Source organism: Abrus precatorius, unplaced genomic scaffold (genome assembly GCF_003935025.1).
Source record: "Abrus precatorius isolate BTA unplaced genomic scaffold, Abrus_2018 Scaffold9, whole genome shotgun sequence".
Lineage (NCBI taxonomy): Eukaryota > Viridiplantae > Streptophyta > Magnoliopsida > Fabales > Fabaceae > Abrus > Abrus precatorius.
Genome location: NW_020874439.1, coordinates 33,831,430 through 33,851,764, shown reverse-complemented (window position 1 = coordinate 33,851,764; position 20,335 = coordinate 33,831,430). Strand labels below are relative to the sequence as shown.

At 31.7% G+C, this 20,335-nt stretch overlaps 3 protein-coding genes and 1 pseudogene across 3 annotated transcripts; all 4 read left to right on the top strand.

Moving 5' to 3' along the window:
* The first annotated feature begins 2,512 nt into the window (after nucleotides 1-2,512).
* LOC113851288 (putative serine/threonine-protein kinase-like protein CCR3) lies at nucleotides 2,513-4,042 on the top strand. The gene has a single exon (XM_027481752.1). The coding sequence runs from the start codon at nucleotides 2,513-2,515 to the stop codon at nucleotides 3,806-3,808; it is 1,296 nt and encodes a 431-aa protein (XP_027337553.1). The 3' UTR covers nucleotides 3,809-4,042.
* Nucleotides 4,043-6,040: 1,998 nt separating this feature from the next.
* On the top strand, nucleotides 6,041-7,375 carry LOC113851286 (putative serine/threonine-protein kinase-like protein CCR3). Its single transcript, XM_027481751.1, has one exon. The coding sequence runs from the start codon at nucleotides 6,041-6,043 to the stop codon at nucleotides 7,373-7,375; it is 1,335 nt and encodes a 444-aa protein (XP_027337552.1).
* A 6,752-nt stretch (nucleotides 7,376-14,127) lies between these two features.
* LOC113851285 (putative serine/threonine-protein kinase-like protein CCR3) lies at nucleotides 14,128-15,444 on the top strand. Its single transcript, XM_027481750.1, has one exon. The coding sequence runs from the start codon at nucleotides 14,128-14,130 to the stop codon at nucleotides 15,442-15,444; it is 1,317 nt and encodes a 438-aa protein (XP_027337551.1).
* Nucleotides 15,445-18,122: 2,678 nt separating this feature from the next.
* LOC113851284 lies at nucleotides 18,123-20,266 on the top strand (annotated as a pseudogene).
* Nucleotides 20,267-20,335: the final 69 nt, after the last annotated feature.

The window sequence follows — 20,335 nt, the reverse complement described above, 5'->3', positions numbered from 1 at the left end:
GTACCACCTTAGGGATCAATCAGGAAGGAATTAAGTAATGAACTGTTCGAGCAAAATTGTAATGTAAATGTTTACTATTTAATTATTTATAATATAAAGTCGGTGGACAAGGTATTGTCACACACTTCCACTTTACTTGGTTCCATTCAGACTAGGAAGCTACTTGGACTTTCATAATGTGAACCCATTGGATGGGCATGTGGGGGTAAAGTGTAGAAGTATGTGAACAAAAAATTTGGCATTTAGAGCATGAAAACACTGCGCAATTGCGGTCTCATTAGAGCAGTGGAGCCTGCGGGGACTATAACTAATGCTTAATACAATTTATCAGCTAACTATGGTCCCTTTTACAAGTAGACTGGTCTACTTTTGCTTCTCTTTGAACAGTCGTTTCTGACTTGCATGTTGGGCACAAGTTTGACAATGCATATTGCTTCTTTATTACACGGCAGGGACTGTGTAATGACTCACCCCAACTTTTGAATTGACAAGTGTGTGCTTTTTTAATGGATATCTAGACGACTTAGTCTCGCAATTTGCTCTTGTTCAAACAAAGAATTCATGTATGAATTTCTCTCGGATTTTTTAAAGTTATTTAATGGGATAAATAAGATTATCTTAAATAGACTAATAATATTTTGTTTATAAAAATAATATATAAAAAGTTAATACAATTTCTAATATAGCGTTTTAATCTTGTGAGCCGATGGGTCTACAAGTTTAATGGATTATAAATTATTGTATTGGATTAACTTATTTTTACTTTTTTAACATTTAAGATAATTATAAACTGGAAAGAAGCATTCAGCAGAAGATTCAGCTTAGTTTGTCAATTAACTTCAGAATTTGTCAAGAATCCTAATGTCATGTCTGGTCTTCCAATCTCTATTTCATGAAGTCATTCACTCAAGATTTCCAGAAGTATTTAGACTCTCATCTCCTTCAACTTCCTTATGAATAGGTTAAATAAATTTTGTGCTAAATTAAAATTATAGTTGAAAATTATTAAATCTCTTTATTAGTCTTCAATTATCATTGAATCGGAGCACCCAAAAATGCATTTTCTCTTATAGTACCGTATAAAGGCCCAATCCAAAAAGATAGTTACAAAATCACACACGGGGCATTAAACCAAGAGAGCTTTGCCATTTGTATCCATTAAAAACCCGAAGAACAATGTGGACCAGAAATGCAAAACCCAAATATAATATCTATGAACAAGCATTAAACAAATATCTATTAGTGGCAAAAATAAAAGAAGCATATATCTATTGGACCATGATTTCCAAAAATTTCAACTCGGCTAAATTTTTGCATTAATCTAGATAATAGCTATCAGTTACACAGATGCTCTAATTTGTCGTATGGAACAGCATTGACAATATTTGACATGCAAATTGAACTTGATGAGCTTAACATAAACAATTGGTGAATAAATAAAAAAATGATTCGATTTGAGAATATATTGGTTTTGGTTCATTAACTTCATCCATCCAATCAGCAAGAATTATGACCAGACTAAAAGTGTTGTTCGGAAATAATTTTCTCTTCAATGTGCTCAAGCAAAGAATAAGGCAATTGGAACTTAAAATTATCACTTTTATTAAGAAAATTAACATGTAGTTTTGTTCTTAATTTCTTTGGATTTAAATTCGGTAATACCCTTTTATGCCTTTTCGTCGTTTAATTGGGAACTGAATTTTCATCATCTGGCTCTTGTACCTCCCATATTAGGTGTACTGGTTTGTTTAGTTTGCAGTAGCTTCAATAGTAAACGGGAAAAACTAGAAACGATTGAGCTAATTATATTATCTTTAAGACTGATTAATAAATAATTTTTTACTTAAAAATCATACTAATTAAAATATATTAAAATCTAAATAAAAATATATTAATAATTTTTTTACTTCCAACATCGTTCCCCTCAACCGACCGGAAATTTCAATGAACCTTCTCATGTGATTGGTATTGCTTGATGGTAATGTCCCTGTTCCTATATATAGTAATTAACGTGATCGGCATTGTTTTATGGATATTTTCACTTATTTGTGCATTTTTTAGTTCATAATTATTAAACAACAACCTTAAATAATAATAATGTTTATTATTATTATTATTATACCTTTTTCTTTATTTATTTCCCATTAAAAGAAAAAAATATAAAAAATTACTTTGAATAAATAATATTTATTTAAAATATATTTTTATTATCTAAAGCTATTTATGTATTTTCAAAAATATAAAATATTTTCCTTTTATTTTTTATCTAATCAAATGAAAAGAGAGAAAAAATTACCTTCTTTTTTCAAGTTGCTTCATACAATTTCAAAATTATCTCAATTTCCTTCATTTTTCTTGCTTCCTTCCTGCTTTTTCTTTTTCTTTCTTTCTTTTGACTTTCTCATCCAATTTCCTGTCCACTTCCTTAATACATATGACTAGTAATTGACTCATTATATACGATATATAGCTAAGCAAATATCCTTATATACGATATTCACTTAGCATTAACATGGCAGATTTCACGAAGGATGAGAGTGTCCACGGTTTCGTTTCGCTGGTGAATGAAGCTATTAAGAGTAATGGTTCGATCACGGCGAGTTCGGGAATATCCAATAGAAAAGTCCATAGTTTTGCTACGCTAGTGAACAATGCTTTCAAGAGAAGTGGTGAAGCTATAGAAGATTCGGGAACATCACGTGTCCGTGGTTTTGTGTCGCGAGTGGACAGTGCCTTAAGGAGTATTGCTGCAGCTATGGAAGATTGGGGAACATCACGTGTGCCTGGTTTTGCTTCACGTGTGGATAATGATATAAAGAGCAACAGTGTTACTGCACTATCACTACAACTGATATCAAATGCACTAGGAAATGTTATTGAAGGCTTTAGATTGTTCACCCTTGTGGAGCTTCAAGCAGCCACCAATAATTTCTCACTTGAGAACACGATTGGTGCTGGAAGCTTTGGTCTTGTTTACAGGGGCAAACTCTTCGATGGCCGTGAGGTGGCGATCAAAAGGGGTGCAACTGGTTCGAAGATGAAGAATTTTCAACAGACGTTTAAAGCATATGAGTGTGAATTGGCCTTCTTAATCCGTATACACCACAAGAATTTGCTTAAGATGGTTGGGTTCTGCGAAGAGAAACATGAAAGGCTTTTGGTGTTCGAGTACATGAAGAATGGGTCATTGTATGATCATTTACATGGAAAGAACAAGGGTAGTAGTGTGCTGAACTCATGGAAAATGAGGATCAAAATCGCTTTGGATGCTTCCCGAGGAATAGAATATCTCCATAATTATGCAGTTCCATCAATAATTCACAGAGATATCAAGTCTTCCAACATCCTTATTGATGCTACTTGGATAGCAAGAGTATCTGATTTTGGGTTATCATTGAAAAGCGGTGATTATCAATCTGTGACAATAGCTGGAACTGTTGGATATTTAGATCCTGACTACTATAGTCAAAATTTATTGACAGCAAAGAGTGATGTGTATGGCTTTGGAATTGTACTATTAGAACTTTTAACTGGAAAGAGAGCTATATTCAAGCATGGTGAAGATGGAGGCACTCTATTAAATGTGGTAGACTTTGCAGTGCCTGCTATTTTGGGTGGAGATTTAGTGAAAATTTTGGATCCAAAGGTTGGACCCCCGGATGTGAACGAAAGAGAGGCAGTGGAGTTAGTGTCCTACACTGCTATCCACTGTGTTAATTTGGAAGGCAAAGATAGACCAACCATAGTCGATGTTGTGCTCAATTTGGAGCGGGCCATGTCTATTTGTGATGCTAGCCATGATATATAGCATTTCCAGCGGTTCAATCTCTGTTGTTTCAAAATGATATAGTCATGGAAAATTCAGTCAATTCTTATATTGATAAATTATATGGGTGTAGTCGTGGCCAGTAAATATTAGGGATATCATCTAATATTAAGCTGCAGTAATATTTTGCTAATTTACTAATGGCCAAGCAGAAATATGGAACATTTAATTTACACTATGTATCTATACGTGTGCCATGACAGAATAAAGTATTATTAATGCCTGATGCGTGTGAATATGCTTGTATAAGCGTACTAATTTTTCTTTTTTAACCGTCAAAATTAAGGGGTACTCGTCTGAGCATTGCACTTGCTATTATTGCCTTTAAGTGGGATTAGAACATTGTTATGCAAAAATATTTATTTATATAAAGCCGGAGGAGAAGGTACTTTGATATTTGGTCCTAAGACTAGGAAGTTGCTTGGGAGTTCACAATGTAAAATGGTAACCCATATTCTATGGACATGTGGGGTAAAGTGGAGAAATATGTGAACAAAAAGTTTGGCGTCTAGAGCTTGGAAAACACTCATTGGAGCTGTTGAATCTGGAGGCACTGTAACTAATCCTTGATGTTATTTCTCAACCAACTATGGTCCCTTTTACGAGCACATTCGTTTACTTTTGTTTCTCTTTTGAAGGTCGCTTCTGGTTTCCGCGTTGGCTACAAGTTTGACGGAAAGCATGGTGTTAGTGATTTTAATATTGCTGTAGAGAACTCACATAGCTTTAATCTATTAAGGTAGTTGAATTTTTTTCCTTTAAATTTTTTTATAATAAGTTATTAACAAATTAAATGATAATTTTTTGTAGTGCACTAAAACTCTCGTCCAATTTTATTAATCAATCCAGAGAACGAGAAAAATAAGTTGGGAAAGAATAAAAGCCTAAAGATTTTTAAGCTTTTAACAAGTCAAATAAATGTTTGAAATGAAAATTTTGTTTGTATTTTCATAGTTAATTATACATAATAGCGCTGATGATTTTAGAGTTATTGTTGTTTTAAGAGAGAAAAAATAGGAAACTGAATAGCTGAGTCAGAGTCTTCTATAAGTGAATTTTATATTGACTATAGTTCATATGCTACTTCACCTCAGTTGGCATTGTAATTCACAGAGATATCAAGTCCTCTTACAGTCAGAAACTCATATACTATTTGTAAAGATGGATGGAAATGTTTAATAGTTTAGTGAGGACTTGACTTCCTCATATGTCATTCTATAAAATCGAGTCCTCTTACGTTATTCGGAAAATTATTATCTCATAAGTGGAAACAATAAGGACTTCCATTGTCATTCTAATACAGTGTGAATATATAAACACACAAGAATTCTGCACATAAATCGTTAGACAGGCTAGTTGAAATCTTGCACTTTAAAAATTATTTCTAATTTATAAATAATATTCTAGCACATATTAATACTCATTTACTATTTTTTATTTTTTCTATTATATTATATTTCTTATTAAATGAATTACTTCTTTCTTTATTTTGTTTCTTATCTTTGTAAGAATGTGTATATGAAGGTGTTTATAAACTATTTTCTTGATAAAACGAGTGTGAATGACAGAGGAACCCTTTTAAGTGGGATCACATAGGTATTATAAAATAAATTAAAATTTCAATGCACAAAACTTTAAAGAATAATATGCTGATAACCATATAGTATTTTGAAAATAATTACTTCAAAATATGTGTAAGGGTATAATAAAAATTTATATATAATAAATTTTTTATAAAAAGAACTATAGAATAGCGCAAGATCTAACATGTTAATAATTTTAGACATTATAGTTTTTAATAAAAAATTATTAATTTTTTATATGCATTGAAAACATCGTTTTAAAAAAGACGTTGGAAACGCGTGGATATAAAGTTACAATAACAACAATGACATTTATATAGAACATATATAATATTAATGTCCACCATATCAATAAGATTACAATATGAAAGGAAAATGAATAGGTGTGAACACAAATGTGCCCTTCAATTCTATATATAATTGTAATATCGTGGCTGCATTAAACCCTAAATAATAATAATAATAATAAATACGACTTTCGTGTTATCTTCGTGAATAAGTTTCGTACTATTTGGCATCTTTCTTATAATGTATACGGGTACAGCTAATCTAGCTCTACGCCTCCACCAAATCAAATATATCCATACTTACTTTCACTTGGCAAATGGATAACGAAATTGGGAGCGTTAACATGACCAATGATGCAAGCGTCCATGATTTTGTTTGGGAAAATGATAACGATTTTGAGAGTATAACTTCAAGCATGATGAGTTCAGAAATATCCATTAGACATGTTCCTAGTTATTCTTGGCAACTGGACAATGCAATAAGAAGCATTCCTGTGGATAGTCATACACATGTCCATGGTTTTGCTTCGATAGTGGACAATCACATAAGGAGTACAGAAGGTTTGGGAACATCAACTGTGCATGGTTTTGCTTGGCGAGTGGATAATGATATCAAGAGCAATACAATTGCTAGGGTATCACCAAAAGTGAAAGCAAGTGTGCGAAAACGCCATGCTCGTGATGTTGACACTTTTAAACTGTTCACCCTGGCTGAGCTTGAAGATGCCACCAACAACTTCTCGCTTGAGAACAAGGTTGATGGTGATGTGTACAGAGGAAAACTCGTTGATGGTCGTGAGGTGGCCATAAAGATGAAAAGTTTTCACCAGAAAGAGGATGCATTGGTGTCTGAATTGACATCCTTGTCCCGTGTGCATCATAAACACTTGGTTAAGCTTGTTGGGTTCTATAAAGAGAAAGACAAAGGGCTCTTGGTGTATGATTACATGAAGAATGGGTCACTGCAGGATCATTTACATGACAAGAACAACGTGGAGAAGAGTAGCAGTGTGTTGAATTCATCATGGAGAATAAGGATCAAAGTTGCATTGGATGCTGCCCGAGGAATGGTACATCTGCATGGTTCTGCATATCCATCTAATATTCATGGATATATAAAGTCCTCCAACATCCTTTTTGATGGGACTGGGACAGCAAGAGTATCTGATTATGGATTAACAATGAAATCAGGATACACTGATCATGAGTACATTGATCAAAATGAGTTGAAAAAACCGAGAGATGATGAATATGGGTTTGGAGTTGTACTGCTACAGCTTCTAACAGGAAAGAGAGCTATGTTCAAGCATGGTGAAGATGGAGGCACCCCATTAAGTGTTGTAGACTTTGCTGTGCCTGCTATTTTGAATGGAGATTTATTGAAAATTTTGGATCCAAGGGTTGGACCCCCGAATGCAAATGAAAAAGAAGCAGTGGTGTTAGTGGCCAACACCGCAATCAGTTGTGTGGATTTGGAAGGTAAATATCAACAAGACAACCGAAAGATGGTTCATATTATGACCAACTTGGAGCGTGCATTTCTCATATGTGATAGCAGCGATGACATAATCTCAATTGGTACAACTCATGACGCAGCAGATCACTCAAACTGGGAAGAGGAGTTTCCTGATCTGGATGAGCCTGTAGCAGCCACCAACAATTTCTTACTTGAAAATTAATACTTTTATTTTTCAAATAAAAATAAATTGCAACAAATCAGTTATGAGATTACTGTTAAAATTGGTGAAATAAAATATCTTTACACGATGAGGCTCACGTTATCCGAGTTTATAAAAGAAAGATGGAAGTGAAAGTCATAAATTGACTTAAATTATTGATTTTAAGTTCCACTATTCAAAATCTAAGTTTGTATATGAATTTTTATTTTCTTTTATAATTTTGTCTTATGCTGTAAGACGTTAAGATATTTGCTTTGATTCAAAGAGAGTGCAATACTAAGATCATGGGAAGATCATAAGAAAAATTTGTGGTATAAAAAAATTTAAGTGTGTTATTTTCTTAAATTCCTTAACTTAAATATTACTTTATATTTTTAACATATTTTGAAATTTTTAAAAAAAAGAGAAAAGTTATAAAAAGGTTGGACTCAAATGGGTTTTAATCCTACTTTCGTATATCTTTTTCTATAATGAAAATTCTCACGTAATTCTTATTCAACAATTTTGTACGATGAATTTTTATTTTTGCTACAGTAAAAAAACTAGAGCCATGCAATACTTAATAGAAAACCTTGTTTGGAAGGGTTATAAAATTGAATATAAAATATTTTTGAAAGTTAAATAAAGAATAATTTATATATAAATCTTTTTAGGATGCATTTGAAAATAAAAAAATCGGTTAAAAATTAATATATTTTAGAGAAAAATATTTTATTTTTGTACTTTTTTATGAAAATATGAGAGAAAAATTTATATTGACTTTATAATTTCTAAATGTTAATAAAAAAGTACACATTAACATATGTAAATTATCTTACATATACTAATGTGTAACTAAAGTTGATACTGTAACGACAAACCCAAACTTGATATTCTAATGATTTTATAGCGTATAAATAATAATATAATTTATATATTATTATTATTATTATAAATTGCTTCACTAATAAAATATTTATAACAAATTGATAATTTAATTTATTTATAAATAAAGTAAAGCATAAGACTAAAAACATTAATGTCTAAAAGTATAGAATTTATTTTATAAATCAGGGTCAATTATGTGGATGGAATGGAGAAGATCAAATAAGAATTAAAATGATAAACAAATAGATAGTATGGATAATCCTCTGAATGTGTTATTGCATTGATGAGTCTGTTACAATAATGAAAAGAATGTTGCTATGCCATAATAGTAACACCAGAGCGAAGAAACAAAATGTAATAATACCTATACCCCGCACTCCTCCTCTATAATTAATTACTACCACACATAATCGCTCATGCATGATTTGTCTATTCTCATCCTTTCACTTTTTCGATTGCCGACAATTATACGATCACTTGACATTTTGTTGATTCTCTTTAACAAAATTATTTCTTTGTGTTCATTTTCTGAATTGTCCTTGTGCTATTTCCACCTGTGACAGTGGGATTAAAGGTGCAAAAATTTATTGTGATTGTGTATCAATCATTTAAATATGATTTAAAATTTCTAGTTGTTTTCCAAACATATATGTTTACAATATTTGGTATAATTCATGTTCTCACTGAATTATGAGTTGCTGCCTTGTCTGATAGATGGTTCAATTTTCGAATTCAATGGTTTAAATATGTAATTCTTCGCACACACTCATATGTTTAATTCAGTATACTCTAATGTGTAAATTTATATACTCCGTGCTCTTCATTGTAACATCTTAAACTCGTAACCTTTTGTGTGTAGGGACACTCTCAGCTACTCAATTTTAGATCATGATATGATTTGATGGTAAAAAAACTTAAGAAAATTTCAGGGCATTAGTTAACAACTAAAAAAATACATTTTTTTTATAAAAGTTTAAGCATTTTGACCATAATTTTTTTTTATGCATCTCAGCATATTTTTAATCAGCGTCTTAAGGGTAGTAGTTAGAAAAACCCAAATTTAAAAATCCCAAAAATTAATGCCCAAGAAAAGAAAACTAACCTACAAGCTTGCACAACAAGACGCATGCACAAGAAGCATGAAACATGTAGAACAAGAAGCAAGAAGAACATTGTTCCAGACCACAAATTAAAACCATGAGAACAAGAACAAGAGACAGCACCACAAGACCAAGACACATTTTCATGCAGAAGAAGATCATGTTAAAAAAAAGGCAAAAGAAGAAGAACAAGATGAAAAAAAGAACAAGAAACATGCATAAAAGAAGAAGAAGGAGAAGAAGAAGAAGAAGAAGAAGAAGAAGAAGAAGGAGAAGAAGAAGAAGAAGTAGAAGAAGAAGAAGAAGAAGAAGAAGAAGAAGAAGAAGAAGAAGAAGAAGAAGAAGAAGAAGAAGAAGAAGAAGAAGAAGAAGAAGAAAAGAAGAAGAAGAAGAAGAAGAAGAAGAAGAAGAAGAAGAAGAAGAAGAAGAAGAAGAAGAAGAAGAAGAAGAAGAAGAAGAAGAAGAAGAAGAAGAAGAAGAAGAAGAAGAAGAAGAAGAAGAAGAAAGAAGAAGAAGAAGAAGAAGAAAGAAGAAGAAGAAGAAGAAGAAGAAGAAGAAGAAGAAGAAGAAGAAGAAGAAAGAAGAAGAAGAAGAAGAAGAAGAAGAAGAAGAAGAAGAAGAAGAAGAAGAAGAAGAAGAAGAAGAAGAAGAAGAAGAAGAAGAAGAAGAAGAAGAAGAAGAAGAAGAAGAAGAAGAAGAAGAAGAAGAAGAAGAAGAAGAAGAAGAAGAAGAAGAAGAAGAAGAAGAAGAAGAAGAAAGAAGAAGAAGAAGAAGAAGAAGAAGAAGAAGAAGAAGAAGAAGAAGAAGAAGAAGAAGAAGAAGAAGAAGAAGAAGAAGAAGAAGAAGAAGAAGAAGAAGAAGAAGAAGAAGAAGAAGAAGAAGAAGAAGAAGAAGAAGAAGAAGAAGAAGAAGAAGAAGAAGAAGAAGAAGAAGAAGAAGAAGAAGAAGAAGAAGAAGGAAATATGAAACATGCAAAACAAGAAATAATAAGATGAAAAAGAAACAAGATAATTTACAGCAAGAAATACAAAGAAAAATAAGAACAAGAAACAAGATTGTGTAGAAGAAAGAGATGACAATAAAAGAACAAGAAATATGCAACATAAAAATAAAGAACAAGAAACAAGAACAAGAAACGTGTAGAAAACAAGGATATGAACAAGAAACATGTACAGGAACAAGAAGAAGAAAGAGAAGAACAAGAAACATGATCATTTTATCAATACAGAATCATTTGTCTTCTATTTCTAGACAACATTCGAAACTATTAAACAGTCGAGGATGAATTTAACAACAGTTTAAGTATTAATGACTATTTCTTGTATTGAAAAGAAACAAAGGGAGAAAACACATTAATAAAAAAGATAATGTAGAATAAGAAACATATATAAAAAGAACAAGAACTAAGAAGAAAAATAAGAACAAGAAAAATGAAAAAGAAGAAAAAAAAAAGGAACGAAACATTCAAAAGAGAAAAAAGAACAAGAGCAATAAACATGAAGAACAAAAAACCAAAAGATCATGTGAAAAAAAGAAGAAGATCGATGAAAAGAAAACATGAAACGTAAAACATGCATGCAGACCAAAAGCAAGAAGATGATGAAGAAAAATAGAACAAAAAAAAAACATGCAAAAGAAAAGAACAAGAAAATCATGTAGAACACAGATAAGAAGATAAAAGATGTAGAACAAGAAACAACATGTAAAACAAGAAGAAAAAGAAAAGAAGAACAAGAACACAAAACAAGAAGATCTTGAAGTACAAGAAACATGCAAAAGAAGAAAAAGAAAAAGAAGTATGAAACATGCAAAACAAGAAGAATAGGAATGAAAAAAAAATCATGTACAGCAAGAAACAAGAACAAAAACAGGAATAAGGAATATGCAATAGGAGAAATACGAAGATTGTGTAAAACACGAAATTAGAGGGAAAAAAATAATAAGAAACATGAAAAAGAAGAAAAAGAAAAAGAAAAAGAAACTGGAAACACGAACTATGCAGAACAAGAAACAATAATATCTCATGTGAAAAAAAAATTCATGCAAAAGAACAAGAACAAGCAATTAAGAAAAGAAAAAGAACAAGAAACATGAAACATACATAAGAACAATAAACAAAAATAAGAAAAATGCAGAGCAAGAAAAAAAAGGATCATGTAGAACAAGAAACAAGGAAAACAAAACATGAAACGTGCAGAATAAGAAACAAGAAGAAGAACAGAGCTATGAGATTGAAAGAGAAAGATAGACCAACCATTGCTGAGATTGTGGCCAATTTGAAGAAGGCGCTGGATATATATTTACGATAAATACTGGGAACTGGGTTGGTTCTAGTGAGTGGACATTGGATGATGAAACCCATGACATACAGTTCAGCTTCTGAGTTGAAGGTCATTCCTGTGTGCTTTGTATTGTCTCTCTTGTTTGATCAAAGTGGAAAATATTAGAATCATACATTAATTTTTAATTATTCGATTATTAATAGAATTAATGACACTGAAAAATCTCTCTATATAGAGAATATATTAGAGTGACTATTGTTAGGTCTTGCCTCCCTATATTCTTGCATCAAGCAGAACATGGATGGAGCTTGCAGAGGACAGAGTAGCTAGTAAGTAGTAGTGGTTTGACTAGAGATTCTCATGGGAATTGACTTTATGGCTTCTCTGAAAATCTTAGATATACTTCTGCATATATGGCAGAATTGTTGTGTTTTAGAAGGTCTTAAATTAGTTTGGAATTTAAGATTCAGAAAGGTAGAATTGCAGTTTGACTCTAGAATTGCTATCAAAGGCATTGTAGGTATCGGAAGCCATATATGTAGAAAGAGTTTGATCCACGAGGATTTGTTGCAGCATGTTGAATTGAGAATTTCACATATCTTTAGAAAGGAGAATATGTGCCCATATATGTTGGCTAACCTTAGATGCTGCCATGATGCCATTGTTATTTTTTATGAGCAAACTTCTCTTAATGTCTTTTTTGTTGCTTTTACGTACATAATGTAATGGAAGTTTTCTACTCCCATAAAGATTATCGGTTGTTCATTAGCTTCTGGGCTTTTGCCACTTTCATTTATAAAAAACATGAGCATATTATTCGTCAAAATGATTCCTTGATATGCTTCTGTTAGTGGATATAATGAATCAAAGTCCAACATTCAAGAATTCTATAATAGAAGGAAGAGACTTTCTTATATTCTTTTAATAATTCTCCAGACTCAAATTACATTATAATATAAATAATATAAAATATATTGAATACTTTTTATTTAGTAATTAGAATAATTTGTAAGAATAAATAATAGAAAGATTTATATTTATTCTCAAAAGGAATAGTAGTTGAATAATTTTAAATTCTTTTAATTACTGAAAAAAAGCTATTAATTTTTATATATTTTTAAAGATAATAAATACAAATTTTTTCCAATTTTATTTATTTTATAAAACAGTAGAAAGATAAAATATTGTTGAAATAGCAAAGCACAAAGTGATTTCCTCCTTAGAGGTGGCTTGTATGTAAGACTATTTCAGCTTGAATTTTTTTTATTTTTTATTTTTTTAAAGTTTGTCTTCTCCTTTATCTTGGGAGAAAAAAAGGCATTGAATAGGTTATTTCTAAATTATAGCTCTTAAAATATTGATTATGATTTTCTAATGAATTCAAACGTAAATGAGACAGATACACATGTTATCCATTTATTTGTAAAGATGGATAGTTATTTGTTTAATAGCCTAACAAAGACTTGACTTCTTCAGGTGTATCATTCTATAAAATGGAAATTTTGAATCAGCGTTCTTAAATTCAGAAAATTATTATCTTATAAGTGGAAGCAATATGACTTCATTTTGTCATTTCGATAGAGTGTGAATAAACACAAAAATTCCGCACGTAGGTTGTTAGCTAAGCTACTTGACAAAGCTTTGCAATTAAAAATTGGAGTGTGAATGGTGAAAGGCTGCCTTCTCAATGAATCACGCGGGTAGAATAATTAGGATAAAATAATGTTTTAAAGGATAAAACTTATACTAACAATAAGCCAATTAAATTTTATAATTATATAAAGTACAGATATATAATACATCTAATATTTTATTTTTAATGTTACCAATTATTTATATTAAATATATATTTAAAAATATTAAACTTTCTTAAAATGAATTTTATATTAATTTAATTATTCAATGAAATATAAAATATCTAATAATAAGAAAAAAAATATAAAATATAAAAGTTAAGAAATATATAGATAAAATAAATCAAACGTTGATAAAATGATAAAATATGAAATATTTTATTTACGTCAAGCATATATTTAATAAAATAAAATAAAATATACATAAATAAAAAAACAATAAATTACTTTTTCAGTACCTAGAGATTCATTTGATAACAATTTAAGAATTCGATGATATAAATTCTAATAATGAAAAAAGCTAAAAAGGTTAAGAAACATAAAGATGAAATAAAAAAAAAGTAAAGAAATTAAAAGATTTTTAAATTAAAAAAAAATGTTAGGTACTTGCACGGTTCATCACGTAAGTAGACTAAATACCATATTTATATCCAAAATCATAAGATTTTGAATTCTTTCCGCGTATGTTATTTGATTTGTTCATTCTTACCCAATATAATGAATTATAATGTCAAAGATTAACATCTTTTCCCTCTCCTAAAGTCTCAACTAATACATCCCTACATATATATGTAGTTAAAGATGGCTAGCTCCATATCCATACTTTTACTTTCCCTTGTGAAATGAATAGTGAAATTGGAAGCGTAAACATGACCAATTTCACAAACCATGAAAATGCCCATGATTTCGTTTGGCGAGTGAAAAATGAGAGTATAACTACAAACATGACGAATTCGGGAATATCCAATGAACATGTCCATAGTTATGCTTCGCAAGTGAACAATGCTCTAAGAAGTATTAACGAAGCTACAGAAGATATGGGAGCAATAACATCATCACGTGTGCATGGTTTTGCTTCGGGAGTGGACAATGCCTTAAGGAGTATCAACAGCGAAGCTAAAGAAGATTTCGGAAACATAACATCACGTGTTCACGGTTATGCTTCGCCAGTGGATAACCATATCAAGAACAACACAATTGGTACTATATCATCATCACAAGTGAAATCAAATGCACCAAAACGCATTTCCCGTGATGTTGAAGGTTTTAGATTATTTTCCCTGGCTGAGCTTGAAGATGCCACCAACAACTTCTCGGTGGAAAACAAGCTTGGTGGTGATTTGTACAGAGGCAGACTTGGTGATGGTCGTGACGTGGTAATCAAGAGGAAGAGGTTCCACATACCCGCATCTGAATTGGCATTCTTGTCCCGTATACACCACAAACACTTGGTTAGGTTTGTTGGGTTCTGTGAAGTGAGAGATGAAGAAGAGTTCTTGGTATATGAGTACATGAAGAACGGATCAGTGCAAGATCATTTGCATGGCAAGAACAACGTGGACAAGAGTAGCACCTTCTTGAATTCATCATGGAAAATGAGGATCAAAGTTGCTTTGGAAGCTGCACGAGGTATAGAATATCTTCATGATTGTGCAGATCCATCTATAATTCACGGTGACATCAACTCTTCTAACATTCTTCTTGATGAGACTTGGACTACAAGAGTATCTGATTATGGGTTATCATTAACGAGTCCAGAATCTGAGGATGAAGAAGGAACCGTTGGATACACTGACCCTGATTATGATAATGTAAATGAGTTGAAAGAAAAGAGTGGTGATGCATATGGACTTGGAGTTGTACTGCTAGAGCTTCTAACAGGAAGGAGAAATATAATTGAAGGAGTTACCCTACTAAGTGTTATAGATATTCAAGATTTTACAAAAGGAGAGAGAGACGTAGATGAAGTGGGTTTCTTGGTAGACTTTGCAGTGCCTCATATTAAGGGTAGAACATTGGAAAAAGTTTTGGACCCAAGGGTTGAACCACCGGTGAAGGAAAGTGAAGTAAAGGCATTGTATTCAATGTCCCACATCGCTATGCGTTGTGCAGAACGGAAATGGGAAGATAGACCAGTCATTGCTGACATTGTGACCAATTTGAAGGAGGCGTTCGATATTTACTGAAATATGACTAATTTATATGATTTCTTGTTAAGTTAATATATGGTGTGTATTAGAAATTAAATTTATTTTATGCATCTTGTTAAGAATAAAAATTAGATTGAACTTGATGAACGGATTTCAAGATTAATTTTATAAATTACTATAATTTATTTCTTTGATTATCATGGTAGTAAAGTAAAAAATCTTAAGACTTTAATTGTATTTTTAAAATTCTTCTAGATTAAGTTATGTGTAATCTTCTACCTAAAACTCGTAAAATTTAATTTTATACTTAAAGTTTTACAAATTGAATTGACAAAAATGTCTTTTTTATTTTAAAAAATCAATTAAGATCTTAAAATTTACTCAATTGTTTTTTAAAAAACTTTCTTAAAATCCTTCATGATATCACGTCCTATAAAACTTTTAAATTTTATCAATTATTCACGTTTTTAAACTTTTAAAATTATTTTATATTACAATTTTATCATAAGATCTAAAAAAATTAAATAACTTTTAAGATTTTTTAATAAAAACTAGATATGCATAATAACAAAATTTAATTAATTAAAAAAACTAAGTGACCAAAATTATATATATACTTAAATTAAAGAGGGAAAAAATATAAATAAACCAAACAGTAAACAATGACAAAAGCCACATATACTCATGTTTAGTTATATCTAGTACGATAATTTCTATTATATTTTAATTTTATAAAATATATTTATTTATTATCTCATTTTGTTAAGAATTATATATTTATACTTAATCATTAAAGAAAAGTTTAATAACTTTGTAATCAATTGTTACAAGAAAATTTTATTCTCATGTATGAAGGTAGAAAAACTTTATTCTCACTAATTCAAAAGTTAATATTTTCAGAAATCTTTTATATGCATGAAAATATCTTTATTCTCTCCTACTAAACATGATTTTTTTTCTAATCTTGTGTCACTTCCTCAAATTTTTTCATACGAAACAGCCTTAAACCTTATGTTATTTATTTAAAGAAATTGGTTAATAATATTAAAAAGATACATTTATTCGTAATTTTAACGCTAATTAGAAAAACAGCATTGATTATTTGAAAGTAGTTTTTGTTTTAATACTAAAATAGGAAATTGAAAAACTAACAGGGAGTGTTTCCTCTATGATTTTTTTTATGACTATAGTTAGTGGTGCTTCTGCCTAGATGTCCTCTTGTGTATCCAATAAAGAAATTATTGCATTTGCATTTTGCAAGCATTTAAGTATGGTAAAATGTTAGGGTTTAAGGGTTCTGCTATGTCCCTTAAAAATTGATGTCCGCTTCCATAAGAAAGTGTGCATAAATACTAAAAAAAAAAAAAAAAAACAGAAGAAAGTGTGCATATATACACGTAAGAATCCTTAGTTGACAATTATATTTGCATTTGCGATTTTTTTTCTTATTCTTTTTCTACATTAAAAGTGAAAAAAATATTTTTATAGTTGATGGTAAAAGGTATTTTTAATACATTTATATAATTAAAATAGAAATAATCATATTTAATGTTACATATGATATTCATTTTTAGACATTCAAATATCATACAATAAATAACATTTCGAAGGATAAAACTTGCAAGAAAAGGATGTTGATAATCATGTATACACAGAACAGACATAAGAAACATAGTAGGGTACATTTGAATATACAAGTTAATTAATTACTTATGTAATATTTAAAAAAAAAAATAGTTTGTTTTATAAATTTAACTATAAAATTTATTACAATAAATTAAAATAGTTTATTTTTATAAAATATATGAAAAAATTACTAAAATAAATTAAAAATATTTATGATTGTAATGTATATTTTCGTAACGTGTTTCAAATATCCTATTAAGATACAATTGTCATTACAATGACATTTATAAAAAATAAAAATAAAAATTCGCATCCCAATTTTATTTTTCTAAATATTACATTGTTTTTTCTATCTTTCTTCCTTTGTAGTCAAATCGTTCTTTCAAATTCATCACTTTCTCTCCTTCTTCTATTTTTCTCTTGAAACACTCCATTGGGGTAGGTGTTAAAACATCATTTTCCTCGTATAATACATTAACACTAGCGAACACCAATTAGCAACCAAGTCAATAAGATTACATTATATAAAAATGATGATCCAAGTGTGAACGATGTGAATGGCTGAGACAGTATAGTTCATAGTTCACCCTTTCACACGTATGATCTAATCGCTAGTTTAGCTTGTCTTGCTTCGCACCTTTTCAACTGACACGCCCTCACCCCTTTATATATATATATATGCTCTCCACACCTCTACCAAAGCATATATCCATTTAAAGTTTCGCCTTCTTATTGATATTTACACACTTTATTTCTCTTGTATTTGTTTTCTATTTCGTTCTATCTTTATCTTCTCTTCCTATCACATATTTTATTTTTTTCCCCTTTCATTTTCTTCCTTCCTAACTCTTGCTCTATCCATTTAACATAAAAAAATTTGGTGTCATTGCATAAATTCTCGTCACTTGGCAAATGGATAGTGAAATTAGGAGTAGGAGCGTTGACACGCAGATATCACAGTTGGTGCAAGTGTCCACAGTTTCCTTTCGCAAGTGAATAATGAGATTGAGAGTAAAATTTCAATCGTGGCGAATTCGGGAACATCAAATAGACATGTCCTTAGTTTTACATCGCAAGTGGCCAACGCGATGACTAGTACTGCAGCAGATTTGGAAGCATCCCATGTTCAAAGTTTTGATCAGCAGGTGGACAATGCTGTGAGAAGTAGCAGTGTAGCAGATTTGGAAACATCACGTGTGCATTGCTATAATTCAATAGTGGATAACCATATCAAGAGCAATACTGTCACTGCACAATCATCACCACAAGTGATTTCCAATGTGACAGCACATGTTGTCGAAGGTTTTAGATTATTCAACCTGGCTGAGATCGAAGCTGCCACCAACAACTTCTCACCTGAGAACAAGATTGGTGGTGATGGTGGTGGTGGTGGTGTGTATAGAGGCAAACTCGAGGACGGTATTGAGGTGGCAATCAAGAACACCTCGAAGATAAAGAGGTTGGTAGAGGAAGAGAGTGTATCTGAGCCTGAATTGCCGTTCTTGTCTCGTCTACTGTCTACACCACAAAAATTTGGTTAGGCTTGTTGGGTTGTGCGAGGAGAAGGATGAACGGTTCCTGATGTATGAGTACATGCAGAATGGATCACAGCATGATCATCTGCATGGCAAGAACAACGTCGAAAAGGGTTGCAGTGTGTTGAATTCGTGGAAAATGAGGATCAAAATTGCTTTGGACGTTGCCCGAGGAATAGAATATCTGCATGAATATGCAACTCCATCTATAATTCACAGAGATATAAAGTCTTATAACATCCTTCTTGACGAGGCTTGGACTGCAGAAGTATCTGATTTTGGATCATCAATGATGGGTCCAAAACCTGATCGTGAATATCTGCCAATAATGAAGGCGGCAGGAAACGTTGGATACAGTGATCGTGTGTACTATGGTAGAAATGTGTTCAAAGCGCACAGTGTTGATGTATTTGGGCTTGGAGTTGTAATGCTAGAGCTTTTAACGGGAAAGAGTCCTATATTGAAGCATGGTAAAGATGGAGACACCCCATTAAAGTTGGTAAACTTTGAAGTGCCTACTATTTCTGATGAAGACACGGTGTCAACTCGTTTGGACCCGAGGGTTGGAGAACCGGATCAGAATGAAGAAAATGCACTGAATATGTTTACTATCACTGCCAAAAAGTGCGTGATCATGAAATGGAATATATCTGAAGTTGTGGCCCGTTTGGAAGAAGCTTTGATTTCTTGTGGTAGTAGCTATGGAAGCATTCCCAGTGGTACAATCACTACTGGATCGGGGCTCATAAACAAGGCTGAGGAGTTCTCCCTTGCTGAGCTTGTAGCAGCCACTGATAATTTCTCACTTGACAACAAGATTGGTGCTGGAAGCTTTGGTGTGGTGTACAAAGGCAAACTCGTTGATGGTCGTGAAGTGGCAATCAAGAGGGGTGAAACCGGTCCCAAGAAGAAGTTTCAACACAAATTGAGTGCATTTGAGTTTGAATTGACCTTCTTGTCCCGTCTACACCACAAGCACTTGGTTAGGCTTGTTGGGTATTGTGAAGAGAAAGATGAAAGGCTCTTGGTGTTTGAGTACATGGAGAATGGGTCATTGTATGATATTTTGCACGGCAAGAACAACGTTAAAAAGCTTAGCAGTGCCTTGAATTCTTGGGAAATGAGGTTCAAAATTGCACTAGATACTGCCCGCGGAATAGACTATCTCCATAAGTATGCATTTCAATCAATAATTCACCGAGATATCAAGTCTTCCAATATCCTCATTGACTCTACTTGGACGGCAAGAGTATCTGATTTTGGATTGTCACTGATAAGTCCAGAACCTGACCATGATCACAAGCCAACGATATTAGCAGGAACTGTTGGATACATTGATCCTGAGTACAGTGATCAAAATGTATTGACAGCAGAGTGATGTGTATAGTTTTGGAGTTGTACTATGAGAACTTCTAACCGGAGAAAAAGCTATTAAATTGAAGCATGGTGAAGATGGAGACACAAAATCAAAATTGGTTGACTTTGCATTACCTCCTATTTCTGCAGGTGCTGTGGAATATATTTTGGACCCCCGAGTTGGCCTTGGAGAATTTGAGTGGAATATTGAGAGAGCAGTGCATTTAGTGGCCTATATTGCTGAACGTTGTTTGAGTTTGGAAGGGAAAGATAGACCAACCATGGCTGAAATTCTGGTTGATTTGGAAAGGGCTGTGTGTCTTTCTGATAGCATGGCCTAGAGTGTTATGCATTGTATTGCACTCTGCTCTTTTCTCTTGTGCATTGTTTGGACATTGTTCTTGTGACTG